Source organism: Austrofundulus limnaeus, unplaced genomic scaffold, assembly GCF_001266775.1.
Source record: "Austrofundulus limnaeus strain Quisiro unplaced genomic scaffold, Austrofundulus_limnaeus-1.0 Scaffold429, whole genome shotgun sequence".
NCBI lineage: Eukaryota > Metazoa > Chordata > Actinopteri > Cyprinodontiformes > Rivulidae > Austrofundulus > Austrofundulus limnaeus.
In genome coordinates, this window is record NW_013952831.1 from 29,643 (window position 1) to 45,862 (window position 16,220).

Sequence of the window (16,220 nt, forward strand, 5' to 3'; positions counted from 1 at the left end):
GGTGTACTCAGGAGTTTGTACAGAGATCTTCAAAAGAGAGTGTGTGATCTTCCAGAAACCAGTCTACTGCTTTGTTCATCTGAGTGTTCAGGAGTTTCTGGCTGCAGTCTACATGTTCCACTGTTCCACCAATACTAACACTGAGAGGCTTCTGATAAAAAAGAAGTTCGAGAAGAGTTTTCAGGACAATGTGGAGGTGATGAAGAGGTTTCTGGGAGAGAAGTACAGATACTCATCTCTGGATGAGTTCCTCAATAGAGTCATGGAGAAATCCCTCCAAAGTAAAAATGGCCACCTGGACCTGTTTGTTCGCTTCCTTCATGGCCTCTCTGCGGAGTCCACCCAGGGTCTGTTACGAGGTCTGCTGGGTCATACAGAGATCAGTCCAGGTACCATCCAGAGAATCTCTAACAACCTGAAGGAGATGAACAGTGATGAAGCATCTCCAGACAGAAGCATCAACATCTTCCAGTGTCTGATGGAGATGAAGGACCTCTCAGTTTATCAGGAGATCCAAGAGTTCCTGAAGTCAGAGAACAGATCAGAGAAGAAACTCTCAGAGATCCAGTGTTCAGCTCTGGCCTACATGCTGCAGATGTCTGAGAAGGTTCTGGATGAGTTGGACCTGGTGAAGTACAACACATCAAAGGAGGGTCGACTGAGACTGATTCCAGCTGTGAGGAACTGCAGAAAGTTTGTGTGAGTTCAGATGTTTCATTCTATGCAGTAATGTTGCCCCCCTGTTTTCCTGTGTGGCTCCTCCCCCAGTTTACCCACCAAGACACYGACAGGTCTTGGAAAGGAGCCAATGTCTCTCTCTTGGTTTAGAGGTGACAGACCAGACTTACAGCCACCTGGGGTGGCCTGTGTGGCTGAGTCAGGTGTGTCTCCTCCAGGAGACAGGGGCAGGAGGCTTTAAGCTCGGCCTCTAGCTGCCTTCTCTCCGGTGATCGCTCCCTTCGTTACCCCCAGCCTCTGGATCAGCGCAGTAGCTCAGGACGCCTCCAGCAGCCRGACACCACTGTTAACGGCAGCCACTCCCTCATATGATCTGCACTTCTCACAATGACTGAGATAATGTTTAGTGACCTGGACAGCAGGTCTCAAGGGAACTGTTAACGGGAGTTATCCTATCTCCCCAGGCTCATAACTAGTAAAAATAAACTTTTTATTAATTTATGACCTCTTATCATTACCTTTTGGCTTCAAAGTGAACACACACCTTAATATGTTAGCACCTTGTTGCTTTGGAGTAACAACATACTCTGAAATCAGAGAAAAACCTCAGAAATCAATGTCCAGTCATGCAACTGTCTTTATCATGCTGAAAGCAGTTTATTAGAAATTTGCAAGGAAAARCCACATTTGATTATGCAAATTAMAATACCAATTAATAATTGATGGTGRTAARAATAAAAAGCTCTAAGATTCTGATCCAAACTTGTGATCAGGCTGTGTGGCATTTTCTGTTAATTTAGACGGCAAGGCAGTTGGAAGAAAGGTGGTTTTACCTCCATGAAGAAGAGCAGACTGTCACCAGAAGACTCCCAGCAGCTGAGTTGTTGAAACTGGTCTCTGGGCTATGAGTGCTGGAGGGCAGTGTAGCAGCTTTTGTCCTCAGCTGAGATGCCTCTGGGTCTGGGCTTCTTGTCTCTGGTTGCTTCTTGCCTTTGTTGCTCCATCTCCAGACATGTCCAGACGACCCAGAGCTACCCAGAGTGCCTCCTTTTATACACTTCTTTGGGCTGCATATCCCCCTTCTTTCTCCCCTCGTCAGCATGTGATTCACTGGAACTTCTTAGGTACTTTCCAGAATGAAGTAAGTCTGCTGATTCTCATCACAGGACTCTCAGGGTCTTCTCGGATAGAAGCCGATGACTTCCTCTTTTCTATGAGGCCCATTGTTTGTTGCACATCCTGTTTACTGCTCCGCAGCAGTACATTTTGTTCTCTTGTCGTCTTAAATGTCACACACACATTTCCTCATTATAACCCTGCAACACTTTCTTCTAAACCCACCATCTTACATTAAAACACATTAATCATCCTATTACATTATTCAATACACACTTTGCAATAAGCATTTAAACCTTACATTTGTTTATTATTTGCCAGCATTGCAATCAATCAAAATTATACTTATTTACTCCTTTATTCTCTTCTTTCTCCGTTTGTCCTCCTTCTGGCCCAGTATCCCTGCGTCCCGGTCTTTCTTGTGACCTCTCTTCCTGTCACGTCCTCTCCTCTGCTGGAGGTCAAAGGCTGGCTCCGTGGGCCTGTTTCCAACCATGGCATTGGCTGGCACAGCCAGGTTTCTTGACACCCCTACTGTTTAAGCTGAATCTATTCTCACACTAGTTCCACTGTTTTCTGTTTTCATTTTCTTTTCCTAACATGTTCAGACTGTCTGCAGTCAGGTTGGATGAAGTCCTTGTGAAGATCCAGAGTCTGACCTGCAGYAGACAGCAGTCAGAACTCAGGGGCGAAAAAAGTAAGTTATGCTAACAGGCTAACTGAGATAGCAGCTGCTAAAACATGACGGAAAAGATTTCTGTTAGCTTCTACATCTCAAAGCTCTTCAACAAATGTTACCTGGTGGATCTTGGCCTCAGATGGTTGAGAAAATGGAGTCAAAGAGTCAAATATTTGTCTGATTTCAGAGTGAAGCAGAGGGAAAAATTAGATAATAGATATAGATAGATAATAGATAATATTATGGTAATAATTACGATTGAAATATTAAATAAGAATTCTAAAAGTATAATGATAAGTTGTGTATATCGATCACGAGATTCAAATATGGAGCAATTTAACAATCAAATCATGGCGCTCTTTGAAAAGAGTGCTAACAAAACAAATTTTCTGTGTGGAGACTTCAATATTGACCTGGGAAATACAGCAGATACAAATAATATTGGTACATTCTTAAATTAAACGCAGAGTCTAAATCTCTATCCATATTAAAACCTACAAGAATCACAATTCATAGTGCCACAATCTCCATCTTCAGCTTCTTCCGCTTATCCGTTGTCAGGTCGTGTAGGCAACAGGTCCAGGAGAGAAACTCAGCGACACTTTTCAGCTTATCCTAGGGGACCCTGAGGCGTTCCCAGGCCAGAGAGGATAAATAATCCCTCCAGCGAGTCCTGGGTCTTCCCTGGGGCATCCTCCCAGTGGGACGTGCCGGGAACACCTCTAAAGGGGGGCGTCAAGGAGGCATCCTAACCAGATGCCCAAACCACCTCAACTGACTCCTTTTGATGTGGAGGAGCACCGGCTCTACTCTGAGCTCCCAACCCGGATGATGGAGCTCCTCATCTTATCTCTAAGGCTGAGCCCGGCCACCCTATGAAGGAAGCTCATTTTGTCCGCCTGTATCCGGAATGTCGTTCTTTCAGTCATGATCCACGCCTCATGACCATAGGTGAGGGTTGGAATGAAGACAGACCAATAAATCGAGAGCTTTGCCTTTCGACACAACTCTTTCTTCACCACGACTGACCAAGGCAACGCCTTCATTACTGAGGATGAGGCCCCAATCCATTGATCCAACTCCCACTCCATCCTTCCATCACTCGTGAACAAGACACCCAGATATTAAACTCCTCCACCTGAGGCAGAGACTCTTCCCCGACCCGGAGGGGGCATTCCACCTTTTTCCGGTTGAGAACCATGGCCTCAGATTCAGAGGAACTGACTCTCATCCCAGCCGCATCAGACTTGGCTGTAAACCGCCCCAGTGCATGCTGAAGGTCTTGAGATGAAGACGCCAACAGAACCACATCATCTGCTTACAGCAGAGACGAGACCCTGCGGTCCCCAAACCAGAGACCCTCCTCCCCACGACTGCTCCTTGACATCCTGTCCATAAACACTACAAACATGATCGGAGACATGGGACAGCCCTGGCGGAGTCCAACATGCACAGAGAACAAGCTCGACTTTGTGCCAAGAATGCAAACAAAACTCCTTCTTTGGTTATATAGGGACTGGATCGCTCTTAATAGCGACCCAGACTCTCCATACTCCCACAGCACACCCCATAGAATTCCCAGAGGAACACGATCATAAGCCTTCTCCAAGTCCACAAAACCCATGTAGATCAGAGAAGCAAACTCCCATGACCCCCATGGCAACTCTGCAAGGGTAAAAAAGATCTGGTCTACTGTTCCATGCCCAGGTTGAAAGCCACATTGCTCCGCTTGAATCCAAAGTTCGACAATCTATCGGAGCCTCCCTTCTAACACCCTGAAGTAAACTTTCCGGGGGAGGGCGAGAAGTGTAAACCCACGACAGTTAGAACACACTCTCAGGTCCCCTTTTTTAAAAATGGGAACCACCACCCAGGTCTTCCACTCCACAGGAGTTGTCCCAGTGCTCCATGCGATGTTGAAGAGATGTGTCAACCATGACAGCCCCACAACATCCAGAGCCTTCAGCATCTCAGGTCGAATCTGTTCCACCCCTGGTGCCTTGCCACCAAGGAGCTTTTTGACAACTTCGGTGATCTCTGCCACGATAATGCACTCGCCTTCCCCCGAGTCTTCAGACTCTGCCTCCTCAAAGGTGGACATGGAGGGTGTATTCAGGAAATCCTCAAAATTTTCCTTCCACTGCCCTACAATATCCTCAGTCCTGGTCAGCAGTTCCCCACCCAAGACAGGTACAGCCTAGGACAGGGAACACTTTCCTTTTCTGAGTCATTGACCGGTTTGCCAGAACCTCTTTGTGGCCAATCGAATGTCCTTCTCCATGGCCTCCCTGAATTCCTCCTACGCCCAGGTTTTTGCATCCGCAACCACAGAAGCAGCAGCCCTCTTTGCCACCCTGTACCTGTCAGCTGCTGCAGGAGTCCTCTGGGAAAGCCAAGTCCGGAAGGCACCCTTCTTCAACCTGACAGCCTCTGTTACCACTGGAGTCCACCAGCGGGTCCTTTGGTTGCCACCGCGACAGGCACCAATGACCTTCAGGCCACAGCTCGTGGAAGCTGCATCTGCAATAAAGGTCCTGAACATGGCCCATTCAGATTCCACATCCCCGACCTTCCTCGGGACATGTGAAAAACTCTCCTGGAGGTGTGAGTTGAAAATCGCACGGACAGGGGACTCCGCCAAACATTCCCAGTTCACCCTCACTATACGTTTGGGTTTACCAGGTCTGTCCAGCAGCCTCCCCCGCCACCGTATCCATCTCACCACCAGGTGGTGATCAGTGGACAGCTCTTCACCTCTCTTCACCTGAGTGTCCAAGACATAGGGCCGCAGGTCAGATGACACGATTACAAAATTGATCATCGACCTTAGGCCTAATAATAGAAAATATTTTCACAAACATAACAAAAACAGAGATAATGGGTGGTATTTTAATTACTGATGTAAGTGATCACCTTCCAGTTTTCATAATTTATAAAAATGATCAATACAACACAAAAGTAGACATAATTAAGAAAAAAAAAGAATTGACACATCAAAAAAAGCTTTGGAAAATCTAAAGGATAACTTGGGAAAACAAAACTGGAAAGATGTGTTTGTTAGCGATGTGAACAAACAATTACTCATATGAACAAATAAGAAATTTTATGATAATACCATACACATAGTGCCTTACTGCAAACATATAGGGGTAATATCATAAAAGTTCTTATTTGTTCACATGATAAATTGCCATGTGAACAGGGGGAATTGAAGAAATGTATTGGTCATTTACATACTGAATCTAATATTCAGTTAATCAGTTACAAAATTTCCTTCAGCTCTTAATTCATCAGTAGATGACATCAATGTTTACCCATTAGATGATGACATCACTGTTTACCCTCAGATGATGTCACTGTTTACTTATCAGAAGATGATGTCATTGTTTACTTATCAGAGGATGACGTCACTGTTTATCAGACAGATCAGCTTAATTCATTACAACTGATTTATTTTTCTATCATCAGAGCTGCATATGTTCTACTCTCCGAGACTCACTGTGAAGTTGTGACTTCAGCTCTGAAGTCCAACCCCTCCCATCTGACACACCTGGACCTGAGTGGGAACCCCCTGTCTGACTCTGGAGTGAAGCTTCTGTGTTCTGGACTGGAGAGTCCAAACTGTAGACTGGAGGTTCTGAGGTCAGTTCACTGCAGCTTTTGGAGGTTTTCTATGTTTGTCCAACTAAACATCAGTTTTTTACCTTCAGCTCTGTGTGTTTTGATCATTGAATTTTCTCATCATGACAGATCATTAAAAGTTCACCAAACTAGTAAAAGGGATTAAACTGGGATTTGTGTATTATCCTGGATAAACTAATCCTTGGTTTTGTTGCAACAAGTAACAAGTCCTCTGAAACTAACCTGGTCCTGATCCTGTTTGTATTAAAAAACACAGAATAAATATATTAATATCAACTTCTACAGATTGTCCAGAAAGAATCAAATTTATTTTCATGTCAGTGCTCAGCTTACAGCTGATATTATTTTGTTAGAGAGGTAACCCTGGTTCTCTGAAATCTGAGTGGAGGTATCTCACTATGGGAAGCTCTTTCAGATACAGTATGACCCATTGTGGAAGCTCCAATGCCACCACTGTTGGGTTTGTGTTTTGTCTGTAGTTTCCCTCTTGTGTCTCTCTTGCGCCATTACTCATCTTTTCTCCTCAGCTTTTTTTTAATTTCCTTATTCCCTCAGTTTGTATTTAACCCCAGTTCAGGTCTCATTTCCTCGCTGGTTCATTGTTTGATGTCTCATCATCTGTTTTGGTTCTCCCCGTGTTTCCTTGTTGTTTTCTTAGAGTTTTTGTTAGTTGCTGCCTCGTCAGCGTTTTACTTTAATTTTATATTAAATATTCTTATTTTTGAAACTTTATTCTCCGTCTGGATATGGGTTCATTCTCCTTGCCAATCCACAACAGAATGAACCAGCCCCTTAAAGAAACCACCGGGAGAATTAATTCTATTCTACTCAAGTAACATTTGCCTCCTTGAAGACTTTTCTCCTTCTGAGGCACTCAAGATCCAGAGGACCACCCACACCTTGAGGTACACTTCGCTGCAGCATGCAGAACGGGGCGGTGACAGACCTTTCCGTCAGTCCCATACCTTATATGGAAATGGGACTATTGCATTCCGGAAATGAAGGTTGCTCCTTAAAGACGCGGGATTAAGAGAGCAAAGGAAGAAGAAAGGAAGAAGTTAGAGAGTTTCTTCTACTCACGTTGAGGTACTCAGAGCATTATTGATTTATTTCTTTTATCCACCTCCCCAAACACAGACCCTCAGGTTAACCTCACAGGCTTAATGCCTAAGGTTAACCTCACAGGTTTAATGCCTAAGGTTAGTTTGTTACTGTAATATAATATTAATATCCAAAAACAACAAAGATTTAATAAAGATTTGAAAATGAAAAAGGGACATACCACGTGACATAACACGTTGTGAAGCCATTTCCTTACTGTAAATTTTTTTTTATTAAACAACAAAGAACACACAAAATGATACAATGTACAAACAATGAGGCGTATTTCAAACAAACAAACAAACTTGCATAAAAGAGAAAAAGGATGGGTGCAAATAAAGATAAGAAATTCCTTACTGTAAAATTTGTATTGTTAATGTTGATAGTGTTCGATAGAAAATAGTGTCAGTAGCGCCCCCTTCATTTCCGGAATGCAATAGTCCCATTTCCATACAAGGTATGGGACTGACGGAAAGGTCTGTCACCGCCCCGTTCTGCATGCTGCAGCGAAGTGTACTTACACACCTTTGTTGATGCCACAAGTCCTGCTGAGGATCCATGGAGGAGTTGGGTGGCTACTGAGGCATTCATCGAGATGTTTTTTCAACATTCTAGTCTTGCCACACACCCAGGCATGCTGGACCTTTTTGAGGAAGCGCTGCATGACAGAGAGCTCCTTCGTGCAGCCCTTATCCCCTCAACAGTCCAGAAACCTGCTGATCCTCCTCCACCGTCATCACCACCACCCGAGGAGGAGGACCAAACCTCCGCTCCACCTACAAGCTCTTCTCGCCGCTGCCGCCGTAGAAGGAAGGTGGTGGTCACCCCAGAGCAACTCAGTTCCAGCTCTGCTGAGTTCTCTGGTCCCAGCTCCAAGTCTGCTGAGTCCAGCCCCAGCAAGAGTTCTGGGTCCAGTTCCTTGAGTTCCCTGGCCCCAGTTTCAGTGAGTCTTCTGGTCCTAGCTCTGCCGAGCCATTAGGTCTCTCTGCCTCCTGTGCTCCCAGCGCCTCAGTTAGGATTGGCACCTCTACAACCAGCAGCGCCTCAGAGAGGGTCCATGCCTCTACTGCCCCCTGCGTTCCAGAGAGGGTCGACATCTCTACCTTCTGTGGGGAGGGTCTTAGGGGGGAAGAGGTGGTGGTGACAATCCCTGCTGCTGTTTTGGCACTGACTTTGGTATTTGCAGTAGTCCTGGTGGAACGCCTCCTACCTGCACCAGATGAGCCCGCAGCGCCTACTGCAGTACCTGAGTCCATGGAGCAGGAGTCAGCATGTGAGTCTTCAGCATCTCCGGGTGGGATTGTTAAGTCCCCGGGTCTACCTGAGGCTCCTGAATATACATCGATGCTGTCTGCAGCTGAATCCTCGCTGCCTGCAGTTGACTCCTTGTCATCTGCAGCTGAGGGTTCCTCATTGTCTGCAGCAGAGTTCTCAATGCCACATGCAGAGTCTCCAGAGCCGGCCCCTACAGAGCCTCCAGAGCTGGCCCCTCCTGAATTCCATCCTCGCAGTGGCAGAGCTTCGGGTCATCCACCAGAGCTCCATCCTCGTCGTGGCAGAGTTTCGGGCTGTCTACCAGAGCTCCGCCTTCGCTACGGCCAAGTCCACGGCTGTCCGCCTGAGGCCCCTCTTCATTTTTGCTGGGTTGTTGGGTGCCCACCAGAACTCTTTGGACCTTTCAGATGTGCCTAGGGCCATCATAGTGACTATATTTTATTTTTTTCCCAGGACATCCTGTTGGTTTTTGTTTTTGTTTTTCTGTCTTTTTGTTTTGTGTTTCCCTTATTGTATTTTGTTTCGTGCACTCCGTCCTGTCTTTGTGTTTAGTTACCCACTCCTCCCACCCATGCTAGTTCTTTTAATCGTCGGAGACAATTCATTGAGGGGGAGATAATGTTGGGTTTGTGTTTTGTCTGTAGTCTCCCTCTTGTGTCTCCCCTGCGCCATTACTCATCTTTTGTCCTCAGCTTTTTCCCTCCTCAGTATTCACACTCCTGTCAGTACTTTCCAATTAGTGTTCTCTTTAGCTGTAGCTAATTTCCTCATTCCCTCCGTTTGTATTTAACCCCGGTTCAGTTCTCATTTCCTCGCTGGTTCATTATTTGATGTCTCATCATCTGTTTTGGTTCTCCCCGTGTTTCCTTGTTGTTTTCTTAGATTTTTTGTTAGTTGCTGCCTCGTCAGCACTTTACTTAATTTTTATACTAAACATTCTTATTTTTGAAACTTTATTCTCTGTCTGGATATTGGTTCATTCTCCTCGCCAATCCACAACAACTACGTCTGTCTCTGACCAATGCATGGTTGGCACAGGGGCACCCTCCCCTCTTATAACCTCCCCTGCTCAACACTTGGTATTCTCATGTGTCTTTCTTCCACACGATCATGCAAGCAGGGCAGTATTGTGAGATACCTCACTCAGTTTTCAGAGAACCAGGGTTACCTCCGAAACCAAAAGTTCTCTTTCAAACCTCGTTCGGTATCTCACTATGGGAGATATAACCAACTCCCAGATTGAATGCTCTGAAGCCTATAGATCTAAGATCTAAATGTTAACCCCCCCACCTAGACCCTGTCAGGGGCTGGTGCTGAGGAATGAACCCACCTTGAGGACTGAGTGTGCCAGCGATGTCCCAGTTCCATCCATGTGGTAGAATCTAATGAAAATGTGAGGAGATGCCCAACTGGCAGCTGCACAGATGTCTCCCAATGAGAACCCCTGAAAAAAGCCCAAGAGGTGGACATAGTACCTCTGGTGGAGTATGCTCTCACTTGCTCTGGGGGCTGTAGCCTCCCTGATTGCCTCCACAATCCAGTGCGACAGCCACTGGCTGGACAGAGGCTTGCCCCTATGGTTCTGAGTTCAGGATACAAAGAGTTGGTTACTTTTACATAAACTCTTTGTCCCATCCAGATAAACACATTAAGCATTTACACATCTTCATCCATAAATGGCACGGGGTGAAATGCCAGCAGCTTCAGCGACAAACATCTGTATGCTGTGTCACTGACCTTAGGTACAAATACAGGATTGGGTTGCAGCATCACATTCCTGTAGTCTGGAGAAAACTGCAAATATGATGCCTGCACAGACAGAGCATGGAATTCACTTATCCTTTTAGCTGATCTTAGGGTCAACTGCAGGATCAATTTGAGTATCTTTGACAAAGATGGCCGTTGTTGGTGACTTGGGCTCTCACAAAATCTGTCCTTTTTCAAGTTTTTCCTCAAGTATTGTTGGATATTTTTCGTGTAACAAGTAATTTCAATGTTTCACAAGAAGGATTACTGAACTAAAAGACTGGATGGTTTTGGAAAGAGCTGATATTTGATGGATCTTCATTAGCCTTGGCCTTCCTCCTGTTGAATGACTTTGCCTGAGTGGATCACCTGTTCAGGCCTTTGGCTTCTATTCAATCATCAGTAATCCACAAAAAACAGGACAGAGAAGCAAACAGACAAACACAAGGCTACAGTGAAACTTCAGTCAAAGCAAAAGGAAGTTAATGTATGTGCATTCTGTTTGAACTGGTGGCAACGTCAGGATGGGACCTAAAAAGACTATGGCAATGGAGGATCTGGATGAAATTAGAAAGTCACTGGACATTCTGTCAGAAGAGGTCACTGCTGCCGGACTCCAGCAGAAAACAAGTTTGGATGTGGTTGATGAGGTTAAATCACTGAAACTTCAGAATGCTGAGAAGGATAAGAGGTTAACTTTATTGGAGAACCAAGTGTCGGAATTGGAGCAGTACATGCTGAAAAATAATGTGATCATCACTGGCCTGTGTGTTAAACCTCTTTGTTACACAAGGGCAGTAACAGCAGAGGTAGACGGAGCCGCAGATGAGAAACTGTCAGATTCTATCGAGCAACAGGTGGCTGCTTTTCTCCTGTCCAAGGGAATAGAGCTTGACAAGAACACAGTGGAAGCTTGTCATCCACTGCCCAGGAGAAGCAGTAATGACAAACCAGCCATAGGTATGAGTTTTGTCAGCTGTAAACACAAATCGGAGTTGCTAAAACAAGGGAAGAAGCTGAGAGGATCGGACATCTACATTAATGAACATCTGACAAAACGGGAAGCGCATATTGCTAGGAAAGCCTGTTTACTGAAGAAGCAAGGGAGGATCCAGGCTACATGGACCTCGAGTTGCAAGATATTCATTAGCTAAGGCTAATGATATTTGACAAGTACAGAAATTATAATCTGAGGTAAACTTGGTCCCTCTGTATTCTGTTTTGTTTTCATAAATGTATGGGTTGAAACTATATAGTGCTTGCACCGGCATTTGGGGGGGGTTGGGGGGTTGGGGAGACTGGACTGGGGTGGTCTTGGTGGAGGATGATGGGTGCATGGAGAGGTGCTGGATATCTGAATGTAAATGTGTGTATAAGTATTAGTGTGTAGTTGGATGTGATAGTCACTGGATGTGTATATTTAACGTGAAATTTAGTTTTAGAATAACATTGGATTACCTTATGCATTGTTTTATAAGTTGTTTTATTGTTTTTGTTGTTGTTTGTTTTGTTTTCATCACAAACTGATAACATTCTGAAAATCAGATGAAATGGTGAATAGGGGTAGGATTAAATCAGTTTTACTTCTTCCTAACTCTTTTCAGACATGTTAATGGAATTTATGTGCTTTATGTGAGTGTAGGTTTTAGGGTATGTTTACATAGATAGGTGTGTGCACATCGGGTGCGTATTATTTTGGGTTTATTTATTTGTGTGTAACTAAGCTAAGTGGTTTCATTCTTTTTTGTAGATAAGGAAAAGGGTATATTGAGCTATATAGATTTAATGAATTGACATGTCTGGAATAAATCATTAAATCAAATCAGAGACAACAACCTAAGTCTGCACACTTGATAGGTTCCAAAGGCAAGCTGAGAGGGTTTCCAGAACCACAGGCAAATCCCATGATGGGAAAAGAAGCTTCATTGCAGGATGCAGTCTACGAGCACCCTTCATAAATCACATAATCAGCAGATGCTGCCCCACTTAAAAAATGCTTATATAAAAATAGCGTCCTGTAAATCTATTGACGTGAGCCAATCGCCAGGTCGAATACATTGAAACAGAAAATTGTTCGTCAGCAATCTGAATTTGAATTTTCTCAGGTGTTGAGGTGAATTGAGAGACCATAAATCAAGAATAGGATGCAGCAAACATCTTTTCTTTGGAACAAGGAAATAACAGGAGTAAAAACCATTGTTCATTTCTTTCTTCAGCACAATTCAAATCACCCCTCGCTTTAAGAGAGGAAATTTTGCTCTCTAAAACCTCTGCAGCTTGACCTATGGCTTCTGACCATATAACACTTCTGAAAGTTGGTGGCCTTACTGCAAATTGCAACCTGTAAAGCTGGAAACATACTCCCTCTGAACTGCCGACGTCGGCACGGGTTGTCGCAGTTTAATGACGAAAATTACGTCATTGGGCTTCGCAGCGTCATGTTGACAGCCCCTTTTGGCACAACCCCCTGGCAGAACTTTTTGAGCCCCCTTCCCGTGTCGACGGTAATGTGTGATTGGTTCGTGGGCGTGTTTGTTTGTTCTAAACTGAAAGCGCTCAGATGGACACAGTAGAAGAAAAAAAAGAACTCGCTTCTGACTAGAGCAGATTGTTGAAGCAGTTTTAAAGATAGACAAATCGAGAAAAACTCATGCGTGTTTGTGCTGAAAGTGCTAAGCGCTGCATTTACTTCAACCACTTGGTAAAAAAAAAGGAAAAAAAACCGACTCGCTCCCCGAGCTGACCAGGAAGCAGAGTTTTGTACCGTGAAAAACTCATGAATGGAGATTAAACAGACGTTGTGCATGGAGGAATCTGACTGATAAAAACTGGAGTTTTACTAGGACAGATGTGGATGAATACGTTGGGTGAGTGCCTTTTTTTTATGCATTGCTGTTGCAGGGAGAAATTCCATGCAGTGACGCATGTTTCAGCGGGGGGGGGGGGGGTCCCGGGGGGGTCCCCGAGCTTTGCACAGGGTGTTGTAGGGACTATGAAAGGTCTATGGGAAAACAACTGCCGAACAACTACGTGACCGCACGTCAACTCGTCGGCGTCAGAGCGAGTATGTTTACAGTTTAACCCGTGGAAACTGTCAGCAACACCCAGGGGTGAACTGCGCATGCGTGCCACTGCTGCACCCTGACAGCAAGAGGCCCTTGAAGCCTGAAGTTCTAAGCTATGCCTGGTTGTGAGAGTGAATCCTTTATTTGCAAACAATGAAATGTTGTTGGGAACTTTGGACTCTTCCTTCTGAGGGAACCCCGCAGAGTGCTGGGGGGATGGGTGTTGGCAAACTGGGAGTTGCTGGGGTAACGAGCGCTCCTGTAATTTTGTGCACAAAGAAAACTGTGTTTGCCGTGACACAAAAACGTGCGGGACTCTGACATGAACTATCTGCTCTCCTCCGCTTGGCAGTGGGAGAAAGCTTATGAATTGTCCCATGTGAGCTCAGGGCAGAGATCTCCATGAGTGCTGCCTGCTGAGCTTCTGTTGGCCACCACAGTTCCTAGGTTGAGCACTGCATTTTCATCTCTGGAGGGTGGGAAGCGTAGTAAGAGCCCCATAGGAAGCGGTTGCAGCACATATCCTTTTGTCCCACTGCTTCTGAGTCTGTGATCCCAGCTGATGGGATGTTGGTTCTGGTGATTGTAACCTGGATCCCTTGTAGTTTCCGCTGTGGCCCCTCACTGCAGAGCTCTAGACTAATTTTTTGCACTGGTTGCAGTGGTGAGTGGTGTGCCTAACATTTTTTCTTAGACGCACCAGCCCAAAAGTTAGGTGCAGCCAAATTTTCAACCATGTCACATTTAACAGCAGTTTTACAGGTTATTTTTTTCAAATCACTGTTCATTAAGGCATTATTAACTCAAAAATAATTAGTTAACAATCTAGTAAACATGAAGTTCTTTATTTTAACCAGAATTGTAGACATTTAACTTACTGAAAAGTATTTAGTGATTCTATAAAATTCTAAGTGCAAATGTTTAAGGGCTGAACATCTTATAAACATCTTAAACATTTCATGGTTAAATTTTTTTAGACACATTTCCCTCAGATGGACAACTCCTGTAGTTTGGCCCTATGGATCTTTGGCCTTGGATAAACCAGAAAATGAACAGAGAATACTGATTAATAAATGAAATATAACTGATATTTATTAAAAAGTTGTGCAGATTTTTTTTAAAACTAACATAAAAGTCTGCAATTTCATTAACATTAGTTGAATCTTATTATCTTATATTATTTCACTTAAATAGCTAATATGTCTAGTTTTATCCTCCTGAGACCCAGAAGAACCTATTTCAGATACTTGGAATGTAATTGTGGTGAAGTCGATTAAGTGCAAAAGTGGCCTGCCATACAGGTGAGTTTCCTCGTCCTGCTGAAATGATCTGCAGCGCTCAGACCCCAACTGTTGAATTAACAAGATGGACTTAAGAGTGAGCAACCGTCCACATCTTGTTTTCATCTCCAGCTAACAAGAAAGAACTGGTTTTCAGACTCAGATCTGGGTAAAAAAAACTACGATTGTTTCGCTATGCGTGTGCGTGCAGTGTGTGTGTGTACAGGTTTTTGCTTCATGGTGGGTACAATTGACCATTTCCCCGGTACACAAAACCAGGTGAGGTTAGGGTTTGGGTCAGGTGTGTAGTCTACCAGGGAGGTTATGGTTGGCTATAGAATTGACAGGGAAATGCATGGATGCCAATGCAAAGTCCCTATGAGGACGATAGAACAACAAACGTGTGTGCGCACGGGAGGTGTGGAGCGGAGCCCGCGAGCAGAGCGCAGTGTTATTAGGAGAGATGAGACTGTCGGCGGGCGACCATTGATACTGCTGGATTATTTTTTATGGAACATGGAAACCTTTTTTTCAGCGGGCAACCGCTCCCCCTCGAATGTCCGGTCGCACCAGTGCGACCAAACTTTTTTTTAGTTGCACTATTAGGAAATCAGGTCGCATTTGCGACCAAATTGGTCACACTCTAGAGCCCTGCCTCACTGCCATGTCTGCAAAGCCGCATAGGTGGTGGCTGGCGTGGTGCCGCTTTGCGTGGGATACACAAGTCAAATGCCTCACCGTGCTTCTTCCTCATGTCACTAGCTGGCTGCATGGCTGTAACTGCCTCTCCAACAGCTCTTTAGCCCACAACAGGTCAAATGGGAAGTCCATAATTGTCTGTTTTTCCTGATCAGGCAAGCTGGACAGATTCAGCCAAAGTGACCTCCCTCTTGCCAATGCCAGGCCCATATCACGGCCACAGCCCTGCACCACTCCTCTGGAGGAACAAAGGTTGAGATATGTCACCATGCAGATCTCTTCTCAAACTGCTGGGCTCGGGGTACCTTTATCTAAAAGGACCCCATACCTTGAAACAGCTCCACTTGATAGGCTGAAAGGAGTGTGACCACTGATTTGTCATGAATGGTTATGCAGGCCTGTACACCTTCTGGTACTTGGAGACTGTGAAGAACTCAATTTTGCCTGGAAGCGTGGGTCCTGTAGCTGTCAGAATGGGTTAGTGGTTGGGATGAAGGTGAAAAGCAACTGAATACTCCACCATTGGGGGGTCTGCGAGCCCCAGAGCCTCACCATTAGTCATTTCTATCCCAGAGTAACCCCTTACAGGCACTCTGTAATGAAAAGCCCTGTCCCAATACCGCCTCATCTCTTTCATGCACGCCGGAAAAGCGGGCATGAACTGCTTTGGTAGGGTCTGACAGGAGGGCAGGATTTTTCAATCATAAAAATCCCTAAAAATTCTAGCTGCAGGCTCAGCAGTTAAAGGGAGATTTCAGCCATTTTGAACATTTGGACCACCTTAGATCAGATCTGGGTCAGAATCTAAAATCCTGGTTCTTGTCAGACCTGCTCTGTGTTTTTGACCCCCTGAGGTCAGGTCCAGTTCTATTTCATCCCTACTGACCGCCAGAGGGCGGTGCTAAAAGCACTGAATGTTCCCTTCGCGCATGCGCCGTT

At 45.0% G+C, this 16,220-nt stretch overlaps 1 protein-coding gene across 1 annotated transcript in view; it reads left to right on the top strand.

Annotated features, from left to right (window-relative positions):
* Positions 1–6: 6 nt before the first annotated feature.
* The window catches only part of LOC106529238 (NACHT, LRR and PYD domains-containing protein 12-like), a 50,717-nt gene continuing 34,503 nt past the window's right edge, over positions 7–16,220 (top strand). Inside the window, exons 1-2 of the mRNA XM_014024594.1 lie at positions 7–699; positions 5,942–6,115. Coding sequence (XP_013880048.1) covers positions 113–699; positions 5,942–6,115 — 761 coding nt within the window. The 5' untranslated portion in view covers positions 7–112. The remainder of the gene's footprint in view (positions 700–5,941; positions 6,116–16,220) is intronic.